General features: G+C 41.8%; 1 protein-coding gene across 1 annotated transcript in view; it reads left to right on the top strand.

Moving 5' to 3' along the window:
* LOC136144201 (ATP-binding cassette sub-family C member 4-like) overlaps window positions 1-26,119 on the top strand; it is a 111,911-nt gene that overhangs the window by 35,501 nt on the left and 50,291 nt on the right. The window contains exons 10-18 of the mRNA XM_065901896.1: window positions 5,302-5,391; window positions 6,717-6,908; window positions 10,130-10,224; window positions 10,445-10,531; window positions 14,973-15,069; window positions 17,458-17,628; window positions 18,359-18,499; window positions 19,296-19,333; window positions 19,711-19,793. Coding sequence (XP_065757968.1) covers window positions 5,302-5,391; window positions 6,717-6,908; window positions 10,130-10,224; window positions 10,445-10,531; window positions 14,973-15,069; window positions 17,458-17,628; window positions 18,359-18,499; window positions 19,296-19,333; window positions 19,711-19,793 — 994 coding nt within the window. The remainder of the gene's footprint in view (window positions 1-5,301; window positions 5,392-6,716; window positions 6,909-10,129; window positions 10,225-10,444; window positions 10,532-14,972; window positions 15,070-17,457; window positions 17,629-18,358; window positions 18,500-19,295; window positions 19,334-19,710; window positions 19,794-26,119) is intronic.

Genomic DNA, 26,119 nt, shown 5'->3' with positions numbered 1-26,119 from the left:
GAGGTTTTACACATAGTGTAAAATGTGACTTGCTCATATACTGAAAATATGTTATAAAACTTCTCAAAATCAGGAATAAGGTTTGCAACTACTGGAGATTAAGTGTAAAATCAGCCTAAGACATCTGACAGGTTGTTCTCTCTCTCATTTTCAACAGAGCTTTAAAGTATTAGCACATCTTGAACTTAAATTACATACATTGGTAATGTTAGAATTTACAAGATTGGACATACAAAATGCTGCAGTATGATATGGGTTAACTAACAAATACACAACCAGTTGGTAAAGACAACAGCCTTTGGGGAATCAACGTACATTTTCTGTGTACTGATGTTCACAGACCATCTTACGACACATTGAGTGAGGCTGTGATCTGGATCTTGGCTGTGAGGTAGGGTGGGGGCTACTCCATCCTAAGCTTCTAGAAGCTTCTGGCTACTTTGGTGGCAGCCAGTGACAGGAGGAGACAGCAGGTGGTCATCATGAGCTCCAGTGATTCTGTTTAAAGCTTTTACTATATGGAAGCTGACATGGAGAACTGGCAATGTTCCAACACTTGGTTTATTTATAATGTTCAGGCAAACAGGAAAAACAGAATTTGCTCTCAAGTGTTGCACCCCCAGTGCAGCCCCTTTATCAAGAATTGAAATGCCCGCCTGCAACCTGGTTCCATGGTCCTCTGTGCACACCCTCCTATGTCAGTGTGGATTAGTCAGGAAAACTGAACCCACACCACAGGAGAGGGAATCCCAAGTAGGTTAGGTCATGGGTGAGAGAGCCCTCGGGAGGGAGAGGGGTACAGACATTGGGGTTTTGGAGAGAAGCTGAGTCTGAATGAAGCCCCTGCTCGGTTGGGAGGCAGGAGACAAACATGAGCTCTGTAACCTGCTCCCCTAGACAGCCAGGTGGACAGGTGGGGGGAGGTCTCAGGGACCCAGGTCTCATTCATGAACTGGTGGGACTTGGTCTCAGTCTTTAATAAGGTCTAAAATAAATAGTCCTGTGTGAGCCTCCGAATCTCATGGAGCAGGGGTTTCCAACTGTGTCTGCACAGAGTCAGGGCTCAGCTGATGATCCTTGTTGAGTCAGTGTCCGCTGATCCTGGGTAACCAGGAGGGGAGGGGACCCAGTGCCTCTGAGCTGCCGAGTGCTGCCCCCTTCTGATCATGTCTGAGCAGTGCCTGCCTGAAGCCTGGACAGGGAGGGCCACTCTGTCCTGTCTTGACAAACCTTGAGGGGAAGTGACAGGGATGATGATTGTATGTGGCTCATTGTTTTGTTGTTATACCTGAGTGAAAAGTAGTAAAATGGGAACCCCAAGTGTCAACACGAAGAAAGGAGTGGAGAAGTTTAAACAAATGCTTCTCATATATTAAAATCTAGCTTCTTACTGATTTTTCATTCCTAAAATCTGAAACTTTTTTTTGGGGATGGAAATTTTTTTTTCAGTATGTGATTGCATTATTATCAGTTCAGCTGTTTACAGAGAAATCTTTCATTTGGAAGATTATCTAGACTTTTTTATACAGTCTCTATGCTTTTAGTCTTTTGGGCATTTTACTTAATTACATGTAACCACTGTGTATGTGTTTTTAAACATAACAATTACTGACAATTTTCTTAACACTTAGGATATGTAAAGAAGTACACATACCCTCAAGTCTCCCAGGAGTATGACCTGTGATTGGCATGATGAGTACATTGTCCTTCTTCCTCATATTGGATTGTGTGCTGTCAAATGCATTTTCATGTTTTTGTTTTCCTTAAAGTAGAAGTACTTTATTGTCCCTGTTTAGCCAGGACAGGTAATGCATGTAACATGTATAAAGCTGAGGTTTTATTCCTCTGACTCACAATGTCATAATTTTCTTTATTCCCCATTTTTTGTTGTTGTTATTAGTGTTAAATTAGAGCTCTTGTGAAATTAGACCATTATTTACAAGAGTTAATTTATCAAGAGTGATTTTATTATGTAAAGTGTCCCCTTCTTGCTGAGTGTCACTGAGATTTTTTTCTTTATCAAATGAAAGTGGAGAGATTAACGGAGATTTCAAATTACAGTGTTTATTAGTATAGGGCCAAGCGTGCTATGTACTTCTGCCGCTACCTTGTGGAAATTAATGAGATCGTTAAAACCAAAGATTGCATGTGTGCTCAGGGTATCAGACTCTTTATAAACCCATGGACTGTAGCCTGCCAGGCTCCTCTGTCCATGGAATTTCCAGGCAAGGATGCTAGAGTGGCTATGAACAGGTAAGTGGTAAAAACCTCCCACACTGAATAGTCTAGTAAGTACATTATTTTAATAAGCTTGTGTGCATCATTCAGTTTGCATTTCAAGCAGGTTCCTTGTCATTTCAATTCTTTAAATTCTGTGGGTGTCCATCACCCTATTCCAAAACCAGACAAAGATGCCACAAAAAAAGAAAACTACAGGCCAATATCACTGATGAACATAGATGCAAAAATCCTTAATAAAATTCTAGCAAACAGAATCCAACAACATATTAAAAAAATCATACACCATGACCAAGTGGCTTTATCCCAGGAATGCAAGGATTCTTTAATATCCGCAAGTCAATCAATGTAATACACCACATTAACAGATTGAAAGATAAAAACCATATGATTATCTCAATAGATGCAGAGAAAGCCTTTGACAAAATTCAACACTCATTTATGATTAAAACTCTCCAGAAAGCAGGAATAGAGGGAACATACCTCAACATAATAAAAGCTATATATGACAAACCCACAGCAAGCATCACCCTCAATGGTGAAAAATTGAAAGCATTTCCTCTGAAATCAGGAACAAGACAAGGGTGCCCACTCTCACCACTACTATTCAACATAGTGTTGGAAGTTTTGGCCACAGCAATCAGAGCAGAAAAAGACGTAAAAGGAATCCAGATAGGAAAAGAAGAAGTGAAACTCTCGCTGTTTGCAGATGACATGATCCTCTACATAGAAAACCCTAAAGACTCTACCAGAAAATTACTAGAGCTAATCAACAAATATAGTAAAGTTGCAGGATATAAAATTAACACACAAAAATCCCTTGCATTTCTATACACTAACAATGAGAAAACAGAAAGAGAAATTAAGGAAACAATACTATTCACCATTGCAACAAAAAGAATAAAATACTTAGGAATATATCTACCTAAAGAAACAAAAGACCTGTACATAGAAAACTATAAAACACTGATGAAAGAAATCAAAGAGGACACAAACAGATGGAGAAACATACCGTGTTCATGGATTGGAAGAATCAATATTGTCAAGATGGCTATTCTACCCAAAGCAATCTATAGATTCAATGCAATCCCTATCAAGCTACCAACGGTATTTTTCACAGAACTAGAACAAATAATTTCACAATTCGTATGGAAATACAAAAAACCTCGAATAGCGAAAGTAATCTTGAGAAAGAAGAATGGAACTGGAGGAATCAACCTGCCTGACTTCAGACTCTACTACAAAGCCACAGTCATCAAGACAGTATGGTACTGGCACAAAGACAGAAATATAGATCAATGGAACAGAATAGAAATCCCAGAGATAAATCCACGAACCTACAGACACCTTATCTTTGACAAAGGAGGCAAGGATATACAATGGAAAAAAGACAACCTTTTTAACAAGTGGTGCTGGGAAAACTGGTCAACCACTTGTAAAAGAATGAAACTAGAACACTTTCTAACACCATACACAAAAATAAACTCAAAATGGATTAAAGATCTAAATGTAAGACCAGAAACCATAAAACTCCTAGAGGAGAACATAGGCAAAACACTCTCCGACATAAATCTCAGCAGGGTCCTCTATGACCCACATCCCAGAATATTGGAAATAAAAGCAAAACTAAACAAATGGGACCTAATGAAACTTAAAAGCTTCTGCACTACAAAGGAAACTATAAGTAAGGTGAAAAGACAGCCCTCAGATTGGGAGAAAATAATAACAAATGAAGAAACAGACAAAGGATTAATCTCAAAAATATACAAGCAACTCCTGAAGCTCAATTCCAGAAAAATAAATGACCCAATCAAAAAATGGGCCAAAGAACTGAACAGACATTTCTCCAAAGAAGACATACAGATGGCTAACAAACACATGAAAAGATGCTCAACATCACTCATTATTAGAGAAATGCAAATCAAAACCACAATGAGGTACCATTACACGCCAATCAGGATGGCTGCTATCCAAAAGTCTACAAGCAATAAATGCTGGAGAGGGTGTGGAGAAAAGGGAACCCTCTTACATTGTTGGTGGGAATGCAAACTAGTACAGCCACTATGGAGAACAGTGTGGAGATTTCTTAAAAAACTGGAAATAGAACTGCCATATGACCCAGCAATCCCACTTCTGGGCATACACACCGAGGAAACCAGATCTGAAAGAGACACGTGCACCCCAATGTTCATCGCAGCACTGTTTATAATAGCCAGGACATGGAAGCAACCTAGATGCCCATCAGCAGACGAATGGATAAGGAAGCTGTGGTACATATACACCATGGAATATAACTCAGCCGTTAAAAAGAATTCATTTGAATCAGTTCTAATGAGATGGATGAAACTGGAGCCCATTATACAGAGTGAAGTAAGCCAGAAAGATAAAGAACATTACAGCATACTAACACATATATATGGAATTTAGAAAGATGGTAATGATAACCCTATATGCAAAACAGAAAAAGAGACACAGAAGTACAGAACAGACTTTTGAACTCTGTGGGAGAAGGTGAGGGTGGGATGTTTCAAAAGAACAGCATGTATATTATCTATGGTGAAACAGATCACTAGCCCAGGTGAGATGCATGAGACGAGTGCTCGGGCCTGGTGCACTGGGAGGACCCAGAGGAGTCAGGTGGAGGGGGGGGGGGTGGGAGGGGGGATCGGGATGGGGAATACGTGTAGCTCTATGGCTGATTCGTGACAGTCAACCCACTGAAATATTGTGAAGTAATTGGCCTCCAACTAATAAAATTTAAAAAAAAATAAATAAAGTTGCCCCGAAATAAAATTAAAAAAAAAAAAAAAATATTCTGTGGGTGTCTACATCTGAGTCTATATGGAAATCTGGTAAAAGAAGCCTTCCTAAGGCAACTAAAGCTATTTCAACTCCCAAAAAGATAGGAGTGGATGGAAAGACCTATAAAACACAATGTCTTAAAATGAGAGAAATGTGGACTATGTTAGCATTTTAATGACTCTTATGGTATTTTCCCCACTTTTTGAAGTAATTTGTGTTACTTTATTGAAATGGGTTCAGTTTTGTAACTTTCATTTGCAGGAATCAGGAACCCCAGTCCTACGAGGCCTTTCCTTTACTGTCAGGCCCGGTGAACTGTTAGCTGTGGTCGGACCTGTGGGAGCAGGAAAGGTAAGTTCTGATGCCTTTTGGCAGCTTGATAACAGCCCCTGTTATATTCTCAGAGTGGAGCCCAGAGCTGAGTGTGACAGTTTGAATTCAGTGTGTCTAGAACAGTTTTCTCTAGGTGTGTTCTATGGAACATTCATTTTGCAAGAAGATTTCGTGGCAAATAAATCTGAATAAATGCACACTGTGTTTTCCTTCTTGGTGCTTCACGTTGCCCAGTTGAGAACAACTTGTCAAGCATTGAACATCTCAGTGAAGGAAATTATTTATGTGACAGCTCTTCAGAATGGATGGAGACAATGGGGATTTCTTTTTGTCCTAGTCGCCCCTCCAGGAAGTCTGGAGGTGGTGCAGGCTCTTCCAGGAACCTCTGAGCATTTCCTCACGTGACTTGACTCGGTCCTGTCAGTGCACGTGTAGTGAATGTGCGGCCACGTGCTGGAGCTAAAGGTACAGACGTGAGCCAGGGTTCGACGCCTCTGCTCCAGGTTCTGGAGTGAGACAGATACACAAGCAGGTTGTTTTAGTCCAGGGCAAAGAGCACTCTGATGTGTGGACAAAGACACAACACATCTATGTTTTGTAAAAAAAATTTGAAATTTACACGTTGACTTAGTCTCATGTGTTTTGTACAGCAACATACAGAAATCTAAATGTGGAATATGTACACGAAAGGGTGATGATTTCCTTTATGATGGACTTTTGCTCTGCAGACACAACCCACTTCAGAGTTCTTTTAGTTCATTGTCTTTGGATATATTCTTTACACATAACTTTAAAAAATTATAATATTTGTTTATTTGACTGCATGAGATCTTAGTTGCAGCATGTGAGGTCTAGTTCTCTGACCAGGGGTTGAACCCCAGCCCCTGCACTGGGAGCTCAGAGTCCCAGCCACTGGACCACCGGGGAATTCTCTACACATAACTTTTTAAGAACAAGTATTTGTCAAATAAAGGATATCCTGGATGTAGGACCAACTGCATTAAACATCAGATATATGAACTACACATCCTGTGGGGCTGCTCTGCTAGAGAAAGATGTTAAATATTCTTAATTAGTCTTTGCTGAGTAGAGTGCTTCATTTGGGGGAAACTCGGGCGGCATAGATTGTTATACTATTCATATTCCTTACCAACCTTTAGTTTACCTTGACCAATGGTATTATTTTTATTTTTTTATCACAATCACCAGAGCAGTACTTTATCCTGTTCTGAAGGAAAGGATTCTATCATGTATCAAGCACCAGGGTGGGGTCGGCCGTGCTGCGGGGTGTGTTCCATCCTGAGTGCACCCTGTTCACATGTGTGTGTTGCTGTCTGTTTCAGTCGTCACTGTTAAGCGCTTTGCTGGGGGAGCTGCCTCCGAGCCACGGGAATGTCAACATCCACGGGAGGATCGCGTATGTTTCTCAGCAGCCCTGGGTGTTTCCAGGAACTGTGAGGAGTAACATTTTATTTGGGAAGAAATATGAAGAAGACCGATATAAAGAAGTAATAAAGGCGTGTGCTTTGGAAAAGGTAAATAATGACTTTTGAGCTGCATGTACTGAAATTTCAAATAGTGATGATGTTGGTTTAAACTCTAAAGTTAGTTGAACTTTCTTTTTAATTTTGAAAGGTCTTTAATTGTTGCTTAATATTTATGCTGGTCTTTTGGGTGAATATGCAGGCATATGTGTTACTGTTTTAATCCTAATATGATAACAACACGCACAGAATAACTTTGGTGGGGGTCAGTGTGGTTGTTTCATTTTGTGAAATTTCACTCACTGTTTTTGGTATGGAGGGCTGTGCCACACGCCTTGCGCAATCTTAGTTCCCTGACTAGGGACTGAACTCAGGACCTTGGCAGTGAGAGCAGAGTCCCAACCACTGGACCACCAGGGAATTCCCTCGTTCACTTTTAACTTCTTTTTTTAATGAACAATTGCAAAACTGTAAAAATAGAGAGCATGGTGTAGTGAATCCTCATGTACCCACCCCCAGCTTCAGCCAGGAGCAGCTGGTGGCCAGTATAGCTGCATCTCCACCTCTGCCAGCCCCACCCCCACCCCAGAGTATCCTGGAGAAGATCCTAGACCTCAGATAAGTTCATCTGCAAATGTATCATTAGTTTTCTCTGAAAGATAGGAACACCTTTGGGGAAAAAAAAAATCACATTATTTCACCTGAAAAATAACCCAGATTCCTGAATGTCATCAACCTACTAGTCTCTGTTTACACATCCTCAGTCATTTTCACTTTCATGCATTGGAGAAGGAAATGGCAACCCACTCCAGTGTTCTTGCCTGGAGAATCCCAGGGACGGTGGAGCCTGGTGGGCTGCCGTCTATGGGGTTGCACAGAGTCAGACACAACTGAAACGACTTAGCAGCAGCAGCAGCAGCAGTCATCCCACAGAGGAATCTCCTTCAGCGTTGCTGGAGTCAGCCTGCACATTAGGCCTCCCCACCAACCCTTGGCTCATGCCTCCTCAGGCCTTTTCAGTCTCTAGGTTTCCCTCTCCACTTGGTTTTGACTTGCATTTTTATTTAAAGAAAGTAGAATGCTTTAACATTTCTTCTTAATACTGCATCTTTTCTTTAGGGGAGAGATTGTTTTCAGAAATGGCATTGAGTTTCACAGAAAATGACAAAATGAAACATTTAACTCTACCTTGGGATTTAGATGAAATTAGTGAATGAATGATGAAAACTGAACTTGAGGGGAGAACGTAATTTGGCAAAAAGGAAGAAAAATGTAAATACTGATTAAACAGTATGTTACTCTCCTGGGTTATAAAAATCCATGAACAGTAGTGTTAAAGGGTTCCCCTCGAGTCTGTTGAGTCCAGTCTGGACATCCAAGTATTCTTCTGTACTGTGAGAAAAAGCCCAGGACAGTCTTTCAGAGGTGAGGAGTTAAGACTCCAAAACCCTCTTCCTGAGGAAATAGAAAATATTAATTTTGCTTGAACCACAGCTTGAACATCATAGATTGTATCACGTGAGTAGCATTTTGCAATAATGTGGTTAAAACAGAATTGCTCCTTTAATGGGCTTCTGTTTCTTTCTCTTGGGTTCTTATTAATGGGAGATTGTGTTTGCAGAAATAATGTCAAGTTAGCAGGAATGAGCTAGATTTTTATTAAATGGTGTAGTGACTGTATAAGAAAAGAAGAGGGAAGCAAAGGTGGAACAGTGAGAACAGTAGCTCCCATTTATTCAGAGTCCATGTGCAAATCATTTTTCTGTCTTTCACCCCTGTGTGTGCACACATGTAAGAGGGTATATGAGTTATTGATTCTTAGTGTCTTCAGCATTAACATCCTTATGTTATAGTTGGTAAACTAAGGCTTGGGGATCAAACCGCTCATCTCAGCTCATTCAGATCCTTTTCTTCAGGACTCTAGACTCCATGCTTGTCCTCTCCATGCTGTGCTGCCTCTCAGTTGAGGAAATTTATAAGGAAGAATTTTTTAAAAAGCAGGTGATAGATGAAGGTGTAAGGTGGGGTGTGGAGTAAACAGATATCAGGCATTTCCTCTTTTCTTTAATCACATCCAGCCCCTGATGCCCAGAGCAGACTCCAGAGACCCAGGCCAGGGTCGGGTATTTCTTTCATGACCTTGCCTTTCTGGTGAAGCTCAGTCCTTCTTTCTCCCCACATCTGAGCATCTCTGCAGAAGAGCAGATGCTGGGACAGTGGCTGATATTCAGCTTTTTCCCCGGGGGTCAATGTTTTGAACCAGTAATGTGGGCAATGTTCTGGGGCCTCCCCCACCCTCCGGTGTCCATGTGGCAGAGTCTGGTGGGTCCCTGCAGGACCGGTCTGCAAGGCGATTCTTCTGTACATGATGTAACCATTATAAACATGGACTGCTCTCCTAGTCTGCATGGTCAGAACACGGACACCTTCCAAATGTGTCTGGAGTGTGACCCCATCTCTCCATTCTCACTGCTCTCACTCTGGTCCTGACCATGGTCATCTCTCACCTAGATTTTTCCAGTAGCTTCCTCACTTATATTCATTCTTCCCCTTCCCCACTTAACTGCCTGTTTTCCACAAAGCGCAGGAGTGATTCTTTAAAAACCCAAGACCATGTAAGTCCTTCCCTTCCTCCTTTACTGGAGTGACCCCAGGCTCCTCCTACTCCAGCTCTGCCCTCTCTTCCCTCATTCTCACTCTGCTCTCCTGCCTCCTTGTTTGTCCTGAACCCCTTGGGCATCTCCCCGGGGCTCCTGCACCAGCCCCTCACTCTGTGAGAGCAGCCTCTCTGGGTCTGCCTGAGCCCCTCCCCACCCCAGATCTGCTCACACCCCCTCTGAGCAGAGCCTCCCCCCCCCCCCCCCCAGTATGGACTCACTTCCCTCCTTCACTCTCCATCCCCCTGAGCCAGCTTCCTTTTCCTTCCTGTCCTCAGTCCTTGCACTCAACATGGAAAGAAACTGTAGGGACTTTGTTTGCTCATGGTTAAATCCATTGCGCTCAGAACAATGCCTGGTGTGTAGTCAGTCCTCAATAAATATCTGTTAAAATGGTCAAATGCCTAAATGCTGTGAAAAACTACAGAATGAAGCAAAGATGAAAAACCCTGAGAGGTCTGTTTTTTTAATGTTCAAGGTTATAGTTATTCACTATGAAATAATCCCATTATTGTTTATCAAACACTTGTGGGAAGAACTACTGCTGAAAGGTTAGGATGGCAGGAGAACACATTTAAAATCTTTTTCTTTTTTCCCTTTTCTATCTCCTTATAGAATTTGCAGAATTTGAAGGAAGGAGATCAAACTGTGATAGGAGATGGAGGAACCCCGCTGAGTGAAGGACAGAAAGCCCGGGTCAGCCTCGCCAGGTAAATGGGGTTTCAGTTGCCATCCTGCCCCTCCTCCTCCGGGGCTCCTAGGGGACATGAGCACACAGACCCCGCTCACCAGGTGGGCCTGTGTGAAGCAGGGTCTTGGTCCTTTCCCTGGGCTTGTAGAAGGAACATGAAGTTGCTGGACACTGTCATGATTCAGAGATGAGACTCAGGGAGTGTGAAGTGTCTTCTGATGTCTCTCTCTGTTTTCTAGAGCCGTGTATCAGGACGCAGACATCTACCTCCTGGACGATCCGCTCAGCGCAGTGGATGTAGAAGTCAGCAGGCACTTGTTCGAACAGTGAGTTTGCTCCTGTTTCCTATCATTTCTCTTTCCAAGAGCCCTGTAGGGAACAGGGAAGGGAGCTCAGGAAAGCCTTTGTGCTTCAGGAGACTCAGCTCGCTATGTGCTGCTGTCCTTCTCTCCCTTTTTTCCCTCAAAAGAAGATCCATTGTAGAGAAATCTTGCATCATGATGAGGTCAAGACAGGAACATACAGCAGGTGCTTCCAGTGTGTGGAGGCCAGTGTGGTCCATGCTTTAGGGAGTCAGGGATAGATGGCAGATTCTACCCTGTGACTTGCAGTTGATGGATCCAGACGCTTGGACGGATCCACACCACTGGAATAAGAAGGATGATATCCAATTTTTAAATCATAGAGTGGAACTCTGTAATCTGATACTTGGCTGCCAGTTCTTTTCCTCCATCATTTAAGGCATATTAGAAGGTACACAGTTTTCAGTACTAACATAGAGCTTCCATGGAAAGGCCCTGTTAGCTTATGCTTATTATTCTGTAGGTTTGAAAATACTTAGCAAAGCCTAGAATTCAAGAATAATTTATCAGAGCCATACTTGATATCAGAGTATGGCTTTAGTCATTTAATGTCTCTTCAAGGATGCTTGTGGAATGAATACTTAGTCCCACAATATAGGGTTAACTTGAATGTGAATCTGTTATTTAGAATCTTTCTAAAATCCTGACTCACTTTGTGATTCTGGAATTTGGTGTCAGTGGCTCTTGCTTGGCCATAGAACCCCTGGAGAACAACTACGATGCTTTTCTGTGTATGTCTTAACATATACTGACTGAGGCCTTTGATGGAGTCTAGACTGGCCTTCTTGAAAGCCTCATGAACTTGCTTTTGCTAAAACAGCCTCCACATCTCCCCCCAGAGTTAGTTCTCTTGCTGTTCACCTTATTAAAGCCAAAGCACCTTCCAGTTGCACTTATTAACACCCTGCTGTGTGCACTGAGTTAGATGCCCTTACAGATGTTCCTACACAAAACCTCTCAGTTTACAAGGAGGACAATGAGCTAGGAGAGGGAAAGAACCACACTGGGCAGAATAAGGGAGACTAGGACACCCAGCTCTCATTCCTGCCTCTGAGGAACCTGTCTCTACATGGAGCTTGTTAAGACAGATGCCGGGGAAAGGTCAGCGGAGTCGAGCTTTAGAGAGTTTCCATACAGGGTAGTGAGTGCTGAATAGAGGCAGAAGTGGCAGCTGGAGGCTTTCATTAAAAGTGGATGAATCGTACTTGTACTTGATGTTAGGAGTTTCCTTCAGTAGTGAGGCTATATCCAAGGTTGTTAAGGTTTTACCACTTTACGCTTGAACACTAAGTGGGTTCTGTCACCTAAAGGTGAGAGGCCTTAGGCGAACTGATGCTGTCTCACTATGCTATGGATCCCGATATGTTTCAGTCCCACATCACCAGACCCCCTGCCTCCTGCGTCATCAGCTCTTCGGGTCTGTCCTGATCAGACTGCCACATTGCTGTTTACACAGCTCACCCTCCTGCTCCAGCCCTTCTCAACTCCCCCACCCCACGTTCAGGAAACAGCTAAAGGTCAACAAACAAACAGGTTTCTTTGCCGACTGCCCTCATCAGCCTTTCCAGCTCGTCCCCTTACTCACTCGGTGTCTGGCTGTGCTGGCTCTGTGGGCGGTCCTTTCTCACGTCTGTCTGTATGTACATACTGGTCCCTCAGTCCCAGAGCCGGGGAGCCTTGCAGCAGGACTCAGGAGAAAGGTGAAAGGTGGGTCCTGCCTTTGCCTCCTGCTCCTCCAGGGGGCGCCTGTGCCCTCTGTCTTCCCACAGTCCTCAATAATAATGCTAAATAAATAATGCTTAATAAAAAGCATTATTTAGAAAAAATTCAAAGCCATTAATTGGTCACTCTGGAATTATTTATATTACATTATATGTGATGAAATATTAGGAAGAAAACATTTTACAACTTTTGGGTTGCTCTATCTTGAACATAGCAGCCCATCAGATTTGATTTACAACCACTTTCAGGGACAATTGGCAAGTAATTACAAATTAAGGAGAAACATTTACATTAAAAGCTTTAGTACTAAGACTGAAGAGGGCTTCCTCAGTCAGGAAACTTAGGTACAAACTGAACTAAGACATCTCAAAAGATAAAAATGAATCCTTTTGGACTTAATGAAGCGATGGTTTGGGTGTCTACATCCTGGAGTCTTGCTTCTGATCACAGACCCAGTATCCAGAGTGTCCCCTTAGGACTTTACTGTCCTGAGTCCAAAGCACATGACAGCCCATGGTCAGGGAGGAGTGGGGAAGGGGGCTGACATTTACTGGGCGAATTGGTGGTTTGATTTCTCAGAACATGGGGTGAGTTGTCATTGACATTGTTTGAGATGGAGAAACTGAGGTTTGTTTAGTAGTTTGTCTGATGTCATCAAGCTCATGAGAGGGACTGAGCTGCAGTCTGCTGCCTCCAGACTCTCCACCTGACTCACTCACAGGCTGAACTCTGGCCCTTGTTTCTGAGATTTGCTCTGCGAGGAGCTCGGGCTCCCAGGTTACCTCTCTGGAGCCCTGCCTATAGTCACCAGGGTCCTGGACCCAGGCACTAACTTCCTGACGGGGCGGGGGGCGGGGGGGGGATTGCGGACCCAGTGGGATGAAACTGGAGTTGAATCCCTTGGGGGTCTGCATTTAAAATGTAGAAGCAGTCTGAGGGATTACTGTGAAAGGATACATTTAATAATGTGAGGGATAGTGAGGGGATTGTTGGGTCACACCTCGGCAGAACTTGGCAGCAGCTGTTGCTCTTAACAGGTAGGAGGTAATGACCAGTTTCAGGGGAATTAACATCCAGTTGGCTTGTTAGTTACCATGGAAACCAGCAGAGGGTCATGGCCCTCCTGCCCCTTTGACAAGCATAGTGGAGGACTCTGATCTAAAGCTGGAAAAGTCATTAACTGGGCCTTGGGACACGCATATAGGAAGATCAGTCATGTGAGGAGGTGTAATTGAAGCAGGTACTGGTCAGGCAGGGGATGTACAGAAAGCAAGAGAACAGCCATTTTGGGTGGTCTGACCATACAGGGGTCTTGGCTAAGAGAAGTGGTATGTCTTTTGATTTGTTGGTTGATTTCCACTCCGATTTGGGCCATTTGGATTCTGTTCTTTCATATCCATGTTTGGAAGGTGTTCAGTCCTAATGAAAGAAGAATTGCTTCCTGAGTGGGACTGGGAATGTTGAAGAGACTGATGGAGGCCATGCCAGCATTCATTTTCTACCTAATATTATTTGGGGGGAAGGGTCTAGAATATGCACTCTGGCAAAGGTTATCAAGAAACTATTCATTTTTGTTGTTAATATGTACATTGTAAATCATAAATAATCACACAGAAAATTGCCTAAAAATGTACACATTTTTATATGACATAGATTCCTGTTCTCCTATTCTCACATAAAAATAACAAAGGGCTTTAGTTCAGTCGAGTTTTGGGATCTCAGTGTTGCTCAGTTGCTTTTCTTGATGAAATAGATGGGAAAACAGTGGAAACAGTGTCAGACTTTATTTTTTGGAGCTCCAAAATCACTGCAGATGGTGATTGCAGTCATGAAATTAAAAGACACTTACTCCTTTGAAGAAAAGCTATGACCAACCTAGATAGCATTTTAAAAAGCAGAGACATTACTTTGCCAACAAAGGTCCATCTCGTCAAGGCTATGGTTTTTCCAGTGGTCATGTATGGATATGAGTTGGACTGTGAAGAAAGCTGAGCACCAAAAAATTGATGCTTTTGAACTGTGGTGTTGGAGAAGACTCTTGAGAGTCCCTTGGACTGCAAGGAGATCCAACAAGTCCATCCTAAGGGAGATCAGTCCTGGGTGTTCATTGGAAGGACTGATGCTGAAGCTGAAACTCCAATACTTTGGCCACCTCATGCAAAGAGTTGACTCATTGGAAAATACCCTGATGCTGGGAGGGATTAGGGGCTTGAGGAGAAGGGGACGACGCAGGATGAGATGGCTGGATGACATCACCGACTCGATGGACATGAGTTTGAGTAGACTCCGGGAGTTGGTGATGGACAGGGAGGCCTGGCATGCTGTGATTCATGGGGTCACAGGGAGTCGGACACGACTGAGCGACTGAACTGAACTGAACTGAATTGAACTGAAGCTGAGTTTTAGGTAAAATAATTTAGCTCTTGGTGCTTCCTTCATTGGACTGCTTTTTAGAAATTTTTTTTAGTGGAGCTGGAGTCAAGTTTGCTGCTGATGAATTTGAAGACCTTGCCAGATTCATTGATGTATGTTTGTATTAAATTTTGTCATTTATTTGGTATTTAAACTACAGATCTTTGACTATTGTGTTGTTTTTGTCTCACTATGTTTTAAAAGTATAAATTTTTTACTTTGGAGTACCCCATTAATGTGCTTTTGCATGCTATACCTTTTATATTTGCAGGTGTATTTGCCAAGCTTTGAAAGATAAGATCACAATTTTAGTGACTCATCAGTTGCAGTACCTAAAAGCTGCAAGTAACACTCTGATATTGGAAAATGTAAGTAGTTTCTAGAAATCTGTGGAGCTTGCTAGCACTTGCTAGCACTATGGTGAAGGCCAGATCCTCTCAGTAGGTCACTCTCTTGGGTTCATGGCAAATGCCCTCTTCTCCCTCAGTTTTTTGCCCCCTTCTTCCCAGAGCTGGTGGTACTCATGCCTCTGAGGATGAATTCAAAGACCATAGAAATGTCACTATTATGCTCTAAGCCACATAAACCCTAAAGTGTATAAAAGTGCTACCATGGAATTACTGAGTCACCACTGTTCTAATGAAATTTGTTAAGGACAATAATGCTATTTTATGTACAAGATTTTGTTTTCCCTTCCAGGATTTAAGTCAAAGTATACTAATTTGGAAATTACAGATACTAAGACCTATTTGTAACCATGTGATAGTCAAATGCAGTTTGCTAAACAGCATCTTCCATTAACACCAGAAGTGAGGTTTGGTAGCCAAGCACCCAGGTCAGAAATGTCCTCTCTGCTGGTGTCTCCAGTTGCTGGTCTCACTGCCCAGGGCTCTATGTGCCTGATACGTGTGGGAGCCTGTGCGGCAGGAGGACAAGGCCCTGCCTTCACAGGGCACCTGTTCTTATGGGGAGGATGTGTCAGAGAAGGTGACATCCTAGCCTCTCTGAGGAGCTGCTGCCTCATGGGATCTGAGTGACATGAAGGTGGGGGCCACACAGTCACCTGGGGGAGGGAGTCTGAGGCAGAGTGTCCTAAGGAAGGAGCTGACCTGGCATGTTGGAGGAACAACAGGAGGACCACCGTGTCTGAGGAGAGTGAGCAGGGGGATGGGAGGGAGCTGGTCTCCAGGCAGTGGGCAGGGGACTGGAAGTGGGATGGAAACCTTGGATGATCCAGAGCAGAGGAGGGATATGGTCTGATGTGGGAGTTAAGAGTCCTCTGATGGTCACTGGAGGGGCGACGGCAGAAGCAGTTACAAGGCTTAGTAAAGCTGAGGAGACAGCAGCGTGAGCTTAAGCTAGGATGTCAGTTTTTAGAACTGCTGTAACAAAACACCACAAACTGGGTGACTTAAAACAACAGAAGTTTGTTGTTTCCCTGTTCTGGAGGCTACGGGTCCCAAATCCAGGTGCTGGCAGGGCCATGCTCTCTCTGAAGACTCCAGAGGGGAGAATCCTTCCCTCCAGTCTCTGGTGTTCATCTGCTTCCCTTGGTGTTCCTTGGCTTCTAGCTGCAGCACTGTGGTTTCTGCCTCTGATGTTATGTGGCCATTGTCCCTGTGTCTGTATGGGTCTCTTCTCATAAGGACATCAGTATTACTGGATGTAGGGTCACCCTGTTCCAGTATGACCTCATCTTAACTTGATTACCTCTGCAAAGAGCCTGTATCTCAATAAGGTCATATCCACAGATGTCATGTTTAGGTCTTGAACATACTTTTGGGGGCAACTCCTATGCTAGGTTGGTGGTGGACTGGAGATAAATGAGAATATTTCGGGCTTACTGGTTGGTTGATGCTTCAGTCTTGCCTTGTTTGCCTCTGGGCCTCAGCAACAGTGTCCTAACCCTTGTCTGTTCCACAGGCCCGTGGCCAGATCCCTCACTTATCAAGTGAAGTTCTACTCCGGGAAAGATTATTAAAATGCAGAACGTCTACCTCCCTAGAAGTAGTTCCCTGTGTAGATTCTCCACTCCCCTAGGAATATGGGGCTCAGATTTCTCAAACATGTTGTTGTTTAGTTGCTCAGTCATGTCTGACTCTTTGCAACCCCATGGACTGTAGCCCACCCGGCTCCTCTGTCCATGGGATTTTCCAGGCAAGAATACTGGAGTGGCCTGCCATTTATTATGTTAATGGTCTCCATCTTTAACACATAAGCATACATTTCTTTCATATCCCCCAGCACCTAACACAGGGTTTGGCAGAGAACACAATGCTCAGTTCTGTGTCAAGCTGAACTGAACTAGATTTGTCCACCAGAATTTCAGACCTAATGATAACTTTCTTACAAAAATCACAACTTAAGATCCATTTGCTTCTCTTGATTAGCATTTATATTAGATTAGTATTACCAAGGAGAAGGCAATGGCAACCCACTCCCATACTCTCGCCTGGAAAATCCCATGGGTGGGAGAGCCTGGTAGGCTGCAGTCCATGGGGTCGCTACTAGTAGGACACAACTAAGCGACTTCACTTTCACTTTTGACTTTCATGCATTGGAAAAGTAAATGGCAACTCACTCCAGTGTTCTTGCCTGGAGAATCCCAGGGATGGGGGAGCCTGGTGGGCTGCTGTCTATGGGGTCGCACAGAGTCAGAAACGACTGAAGTGATTTAGCAGCAGCAGCAGCAGTAGTATTACCAAATGCAAATATATTCTTTTCAGTTTTGTTTTTTTTTTTTTTTTTAATTTTAGGGTGAAATGGGGCAAAAGGGGCCTTACACTGAGTTCCTAAAATCCAGAATAGATTCTGGTTCCCTTTCAAAGAAGAAGACTGAGGAGTCTGAACCATCTTCCAAGTCTCCAGACCAGCCTCAAGAGTCTTCCACACCCTCAGTGAAAGATGGGGCCCCAGAGGACCACGATGTAAGTTTCTCGTCTTGCAACATGCCCTGGTCTGTCTGCTCTCAGAGGCCTCGTGAGCCTTTGGTCTGCTCCGGTTATACATACACAGGTCCTCCTTGACATCCAAACCCAGGAGCCTGGATGATCCTGATAAGTGTTCAGATTAATCCCTCACATTCCACACTCAGGAATCACTCTCTGAAATTCAGGAGCCACATAGATTTTGATCACGTGCTGCCCCCTGCTACCCAGATTCACCTTACTCCAACTTGCTGTGTGAGCTCAGTTTACTGTATTTGGCTAGTATTTTGAGGCTCAGTTATGTTTTCTGTTTCCATCATTGAATGACAAAAGACTAAGAGCTAAACATTAGTTCCATATCATTCTGTGTATTATTTTGAACAAGCTTCTGCATTTATACTTGAATGGGGTATGTTGTGCTTGTGTTGAGAGTCGTGATTGACTTTAAGCAAAGCCACCCAACCATGAATAACCTCATGCAGATGATGTTTTCTTATTTCTAATAGATTCCTAGGAGTGGGATGGCTGGGTCCAAGCATAAATGCATATGTGGTTTGTCTAGATATTTCCACACCCTTCTCTTTAGAAGATGAACTATCTTTCACTCCTGCCAGCATATGAGTTTTGTGTGTGTCCCCACATTTTTGCAATAAAGTTACTTTTGAACTTCTGATATTCAGGAATCAATTACTTAATGTTTTATTTCTCACTGCCATTTTTCCCCTCACAGACTGAGGATATACTGGTTAAACTACCCCTAGAGGACCATTCAAAGGGGCAAGTTGGTTGTAAGACCTACAAGAATTACTTCACAGCCGGTGCTCACTGGTTTATCATCATTTTCCTCATTCTAGTGAACATCGCAGCTCAGGTAAATAAAAAGACATTTTTTGGTATGCCCTCAGCTGGTGTTTACATATTATTTATACTTTATTTATGTTACCACTATTCTTAATATGTATGTGAAGAGATTTGTCTCAAAGAATTGGCTCATGCAGTTGTGGGATCTAGCTGGGTGAATGTGAAATCAGGAAAGCAGGCCTGAAGGCTGGAACCTCACGCAGGAGCTATGCTGCTGTCTTGAGGAAGAATTTCTTCCTCCTCCAAGAAGCCTCAGGTTTTGCTCTTCAGGCCTCTGACTGACTGGATGAGGCCATCACAGTCTTGGGGGTGATCTCCTCTACTTCAGTTCTCATGATGGATGTGAACCACATTTGCAAAATACCTTCATGGCAATGTCAAGACCGGTGTTTGAATCATTGGAGACTGGCCTGGCCAAGCTGACATAGAAAAGTGACCATCACAGTACCTATTTGGTTTCTTTGATTTGAAAAACTCCAACGTTTACACTATTATTACTATATTTGCAGTCCATCTGGATTTGTATTGAAAAGCATTTTTTGTGGGGCGCTAAATAAGTGAGCTTTACTGGTGTTGTGTATACATGACAGAGAGCTTCTAGGAAAAGAACAGTGTCTTTTGGAGATATTAAAATGTAGCGTGCCCTCCCCTGACCTGTGGCCATCTGGGGTGAGGGGTGAGGGGGTTGGCGCAGACCTGAGCCGAAAGGACCGCCTCCGTGTCCTGGGGCCTTCCCCTCCCCCATCCTGTGAGCGGTCTGGGGCTCAGTGACGTCAGTGTCTGAGTGACTGTGTTTCCTGCTCCAGGTCGCCTACGCCCTGCAGGACTGGTGGCTTCAAGACTGGTGAGTGATTCTTGGTCTAACCCAAAGTGCTGAAAGTCTATGGGAAGCCCCCCTTCCCACAGAGCCAGGGGGAGAGGTGGAGCTCGTTCAGCCTCCTCTTCTGACCCTCACATAGTTTCCCTGAAGAAAAAGTTCCTGTTGGGGGAATATGACCCTCCCATGGTCTCTGCCTGTGTCTGACCCTCAGTAGCTTCCCCGCAGACAGTTTTGAAAACTGAAACTCATGATTCAAGTTGAATTTTTATAAGGTGGAGGGACACCAGGCCCCATGAGCCGGGAATCGTTTTCCAGCATAAACCATGTCTCCTAAATTGAGGTTAAATTTTTGTTTTTACCTAATTCTATCTATTGCATTTTTTTTCTTCCCTATTCCATAGGGCGGATGAACATGACGTTAGTGTTAGCAGACAACAAAATGAAACGACAATTGATCTGAACTGGTACTTAGTAGTTTATTCAGGTAAAGTGGAATCTTCTCTATTATACAGGAATGTGAAATGCTTTCAGTGAGCCTGTGTGAGCAACTAGGGCTTCCAGGAGTAATTCAGTAATGTCTTAACAGATTAAGTCCTAGTTGCATTTACTCTGTGAATTAATTGGAATGATTATTTTTAAAATTGACTAGAAGAAAGAGATTGAATGAAGACTTTTTAAAAATTTTATTTTATTGACATATCGTTGATTTAGTATAGTTGTGTTGATTTCTGCTGTACAGCACTGATTCAGTTTCATATATGTAGAATGATATATATGTATATATGCTATATATGTATATATGAATATACATGTGCTTATATATTCTTTTTCATATTATATGCCATTAAGGTTTGTTACAAACTATGGAATACCATTCCCTGTGCTAGGCAGTAGGATCTTGTTATCCACTCTCTGTGTAATAGTTTGCATCTGCTCACCCCAGACTCCCAGTCCACCCCTCCCCCACCCGTCTTCCCCTTGCCAACTACAAATCTGTTCTCTCTGTGGGTCTGTTTCTGTTTTGTAGATAAGTTTATTTGTATCATATTTTAGATTCCACATGTAAGTGATAGATGTTTGTCTTTCTCTTTCTGATTTACTTCACTTAGTTTGATAATCTCTAGGCCCATTCACGTTGCTGCAAATTTCATGCTGCGTTATTTCATTCTTTTTTATGGAGGATCAGTATTCCATTATGTGTGTGTGTGTGTATACCACGTCGTCTTTATCCATTTATCTGTTGATGGATATTGAGATTGTTTCTATGTCTTGACTACTGTAAATAGTAATGCAGTGAACACAGGGTTCATGTATCATTTCAAATTAGTTTTCTTTGGATATATGCCCAGGAGTGGAATTGCAGGATCATATGACAACTTTACACTTGGATATCACCAGATGGTCAATACCAAAATCAGATGGATTTTATTTTTTGCAGCCAAAAATGGAGAAGCTCTATACAGTCAGTAAAAATCAGACTGGGAGCTGACTGTGGCTCAGATCATAAACTCCTTATTGCCAACTTCAGACTTAAAATGAAAAAAGTAGGGAAAACAAATAGACCATTCAGGTATGACTTAAATCAAATCCCTTGCAATTATATAGTGGAAGTGAGAAATAGATTCAAGGGATTAGATCTGATAGAGTGCCTAAAGAACTATGGACGGAGGTTCATGACATTATACAGGAGGCAGGGATCAAGACTATTCCCAAGAAAAATAAATGAAAAAGGCAAACTGGTTGTCTTAGGAGGCCTTACAAATAGCTCTGAAAAAAAGAGATGTGAAAGGCAAAGGAGAAAAGGAAAGATATACCCATTAGAATGCAGAGTTTCAAAGAATCACAAGGAGAAGTAAGAAAGCCTTCCACAGTGATCAGTGCAAAGAAATAGAGGAAAACAATAGAATGGGAAAGACTAGAGATCTCTTCAGGAAAATTAGATACCACGGGAACATTTCATGCAAAGATGAGCACAAGAAAGGACAGAAATTATATGGACCTAACAGAAGCAGAAGATATTAAAAAGAGGTGGCAAGAATACACAGAAGAACTGTACAAAAAAGATCTTCATGACCCAGATAATCATGATCACTCACCTAGAGTCAGACATCCTGGAATGCAAAGGCAACTGACCCTTAGGAAGCATCACTATGAACAAAGCTAGTGGAGGTGATGGAATTCCAGTTGATCTATTTCAAATCCTAAAAGATGATGCTGTGAAAGTGCTGCACTTAATATGCCAGCAAACTTGGAAAACTCAGCAGTGGCCACAGGACTAAAAAAGGTCAGTTTTCATTCCAATTCCAAAGAAAGGCAATGTCAAAGAATTCTTGAACCTTTGCACAATTGCACTCATCTCACATGCTAGTAAAGTAATGCTCAAAATTCTCCAAGCTAGGCTTCAATAGCACATGAACCATGAACTTCCAGATGTCCAAGCTGGATTTAGAAAAGGCAGAGGAACCAGACATCAGATTGCCAACATCCATTGGATCATTGAAAAAGCCAGAGAGTTACAGAAAAACATCTACTTCTGCTTTATTGACTATGACAAAACTGTTGACTGTGTGGATCACAACAAACTGTAGAAAATTCTTAAACAGATGAGAATACCAGACCACCTGACCTGCCTCCTAAGAAAGCTGTATGCAGGTCAGGAAGCAACAGTTAGAACTGAACATGGAACAACAGACTGATTCCATTTCAGGAAAGGAGTACGCCAAGACTGTATGTTGTCACCTGCTTGTTTAAGTTATAAGCAGAGTACATCATGGGAAATGCTGTGCTGGATGAAGCACAAGCTGGCATCAAAATTTCTGGGAGAAATATCAATAACCTCAGATATGTAGATGACAGCTCCCTTATGGCAGAAAGCAAAGAAGAACTAAAGAGCCTCTTGATGAAAGTGAAAGTGGAGAGTGAAAAAGTTTCCTTAAAACTCAACATTCAGAAAACCAAGATCATGGCATCCAGTCCCATCACTTCATGGCAGATAGATGGGGAAACAGTGGAAACAGTGCCAGACTTTATTTTTGGGGGGCTCCAAAATCACTGTAGATGTTGCGATTAGCTATGAAATTAAAAGATGCTTGCTCCTTGGAAGAAAAGTTATGACCAACCTAGACAGCATATTTAAAAGCAGAGACATTACATTGCCAACAAAGGTTCATCTAGTCAAAGCTATGGATTTTCCAGTAGTCATGTATGGATGTGCGAGTTGGATTATAGAGAAAGCTGAGCACTGAAGAATTGATGTTTTTGAACTGTGGTGTTGGAGAAGACTCTTGAGAGTTCCTTGGACTGCAAGGAGATCCAACCAGTCCATCCTAAAGGAAATCAGTCCTGGGTGTTCATTGAAAGGACTGATGTTGAAGCTGAAACTCCAGTAATTTGGCCACATGATGCAAAGAAATAATTCATTTGAAAAGACCCTGATGCTGGCAAAGATTGAAGGCAGGAGGAAACAGGGATGACAGAGAATGAGATGGTTGGATGGTATCACTGACTCAATGGACATGAGTTTAAGTAAACTCCCTAAGTTGGTAATGGACAGGGAGGCCTGGCGTTCTGCAGTCCATGGTGTCTGAAAGAGTCATACATGACTGAACAACTGAACTGAACTGAACTGGAGGCAACTTTATTTTTAGCTTTTTGAAGACCCTCCACTGTTTTCCACAGTGATTGCCTCAGTTTACATTCCTACCAACAGTGTACATATGTTCCCTTTTTACCATATCCTCTTTAACATCTGTTATTTGTATTTTTCAATGATGGTCATTATGACTGATGTTGAGTGATACCTTATTGTAGTTTTGCTTTTCATTTCATAACTAGCAGTGATAAGCATATTTGTATATACCTACTGTCATATATTGGAGAAGGAAATGCCAACCCACTCCAATGTTCTTGCCTGGAGAATCCCAGGGATGGGACTGCACAGAGTCAGACACAACTGAAGTGACTTAGCTTCAGCAGCAGTTGTCATATATCTGTGTATGTCTTCTTTGGAAAAATGTCTGTTTATGTCATCTGTCCATTTTTTGAGCAGGTTTGCTTTTTTTGATCACTGAATTGTATAAGCTGTTTTTAGATTTTGAAAATTAAGCCTTTGTCAATCACATCATTTTCAAAGATTTTTTTCTCAGTCTGTAGGTTGTCTTTCCTTTTTTTTTTTTTTTTTTTAATGGCTTCCTTTGCGTGCAGAAGCTTACAAGTTTCATTAGGTCCCATTTGTTTATTTTTGCTTTTGTTTCTATCACCTTGGTAGACTGATCTAAGAAATCATTGGTACAATTTATGTGAGAGAAAGTTGGAAGTTTTACCTGTGTTCTCTTCTAGGAGTCTTATGGTGTCATGTCATATTTAAGTCTTTAAGCCATTTGGAGTTTATTTTTATGTATGGTGTGAGAGTCATTTTAACTTCAGTGGTTTACATACAGCTGTCCAACTTTCCCAAAACTACTTACTGAAGATATTGTCTTTTATAATATACATTGTATATAATATAAAGTTTTGCCTCTTCCGTTGACGATTAACTTTAACAGGTGTTGAAGGTGTATGCATTTATTTCTTGGCTCTCTATTCCATTTATTCATAATCAATTTTTGTGCCAAAATCACACCATTTTGATTACTATAGCTTTGTACTATCATCTGAAGTCTGGGAGGACTATGACTCCTGCTTTGTTCTTTCTCCTCAGGATTGCTTTGGCAGCTCTAGGTTTCTTGTGGTTCCATATAAATTTTAGCAGTATTTGTTATAGTTTTATGAAAAATTTCATGGATAATTTGAGAGGGATCTTGTTAAATCTATAGATTGCTTTGGGTAGTATGGCCATTTTAACAGTATTAGCAGTATTAATTCTTCCAATCCAAGAGCATGGGATATCTTTCCATTTCTTTAGATCATGTTCAGCTTCCTCTTTTAATGTTTTATAAATCTTTCACCTCCTTGGTCATGTTTATTCCTGGGTATTTTAAGTTTTTTGATGTGATTTTTATTTTTTACTTTCTTTTTATAATGTTTCATTATGAGTATAAAAAAAAAACTTGGTTCAGTGTGTCAATCTTGTATCCTTCTGCCTTGCTAAATTCATTTACCAGTTCTATTAGTTTTTTTTGTGGAGTCTTTACAGTTTTATATATATATTACCATCTGCATATAGTGATAGTTTTACCTCTCCCCTCCAAATGTGGATAACTTTGATTTCTTTTTCTTATCTTATGGCTGTAGCTAGGACTTCAAGAACTATGTTGCATAGACTTGGTGAGAGTGGGCATCCTTGTCTTCCTCCAAATTTTAACAGGAAGTCTTTCAACTTTTCACCATTGAGTATTATACTGGCCGTGTGCTTTGTCATAAATGGGGGCTTCCCTGGTGGCTCAGATGGTAAAGAGTCTGCCTGCAATGCAGGAAACCCAGGTTTGATCTCTGGGTTGGGAGATTCCCTGGAGAAGGGAATAGCTACCCACTCCAGTATTCTTGCCTGGAAAAATCCATGGACAGAGGAGCCTAGCGATCTGCATACAGTCCATGAAGTTGCAGAGTTGGACATGAATGAAAGACTTATACTTTCACTTTGTCATAAACAGTTTTCATCTTGTTGAGATTTAGTTCCTCTGTGCTTACTTTCATAAGAGTTTTTTTTTATCATGAAAGGGTGTTAGATTTAATCAAATGCTTTTTCTGTATTTATTAAGATGATCATGTGGTTTTTGTGTTTTCTTTTGTTGATATGATGTATCATATCAATTGATTTGTATATGTTAAACCATACTTATAACCCTGGTATAAATCCAAATTGATCATAGTGCATGATTTTTTTATGTGTTGTTGGATTCAGTTTGCTAATAATTTGTTGAGAATTTTTGCATTTCTATATTCATCAAGGATATTGTTCTATGATTTTCATTTTTGGTAGTATCTTTGTCTGGTTTTGGTATCAGGATAATGGTGGCTTTATGGAATGTCTTTGGGAATATTCCCTTCACTTCAGTCTTTTGGAAGAATTTGAGAAGGATTGGTATAAGCTCTTCCTTTTTTGTTGGGTAAAGTTCACCTGTGAAGCCATCTGGTCCTGGACTTTTGTGTGTAGGAATTTTTTTTTTTTTCAATTACAGATTCTGTTTCATTTCTAATGATCAGTCTGCTCTACTTTTCTATATCTTCTTGGTTCAGTTTTGATGTGCCATATGTGTCTAGAAACTTGTCCATTTCTCATAGTTTGTCCAGTTTGTTAGTAAATACAGTTCATGGTTTATTTGTATATCTGTAGAATCAGTTGTTACTTATCCTCTTTGATTTATATTTTGTTTATTTGGGTTCTCTCCTTTTATTCTTGGTAAGTCTAACTGGAGGCTTGCCAATGTTGTTTACCCTTTCAGAGAACCAGCTCTTGGTTTTATTGATTTTTTTCTATTTTTTACATATTTACATATGGGGCCAGAGACGAGGCTGGATTGCTCAGAGCTTTGTGTAATAAAGTTTTATTAAAGTATAAAGGAGATAGAGAAAGCTTCTGACATAGGCATCAGAAGAGGGCAGAAAGAGTACCCCCTTGCTAGTGTTAGCCATGGAGTTATATACTCTCTAATTAGTTAGTACAGTGAATCAAAAGGATGTCTGGAGGTTGTAAAGACCTCACTAGACCTACTACCATAATTTACATTTTAAGATAACAGGATTAGCCAGAAGGTTTTTTCCAGAGACTGTCCTCAAGCAGGATACATTCAGTTCAGTTCAGTCACTCAGTTGTATCCGACTCTTTGCAACCCCATGAATCGCAGCACGCCAGGCCTCCCTGTCCATCAC

This window comes from Muntiacus reevesi, chromosome 11 (genome assembly GCF_963930625.1).
Source record: "Muntiacus reevesi chromosome 11, mMunRee1.1, whole genome shotgun sequence".
Lineage (NCBI taxonomy): Eukaryota > Metazoa > Chordata > Mammalia > Artiodactyla > Cervidae > Muntiacus > Muntiacus reevesi.
Note: the sequence above shows the minus strand (reverse complement) of the source record. Positions and strands in the feature narration are given on the sequence as shown.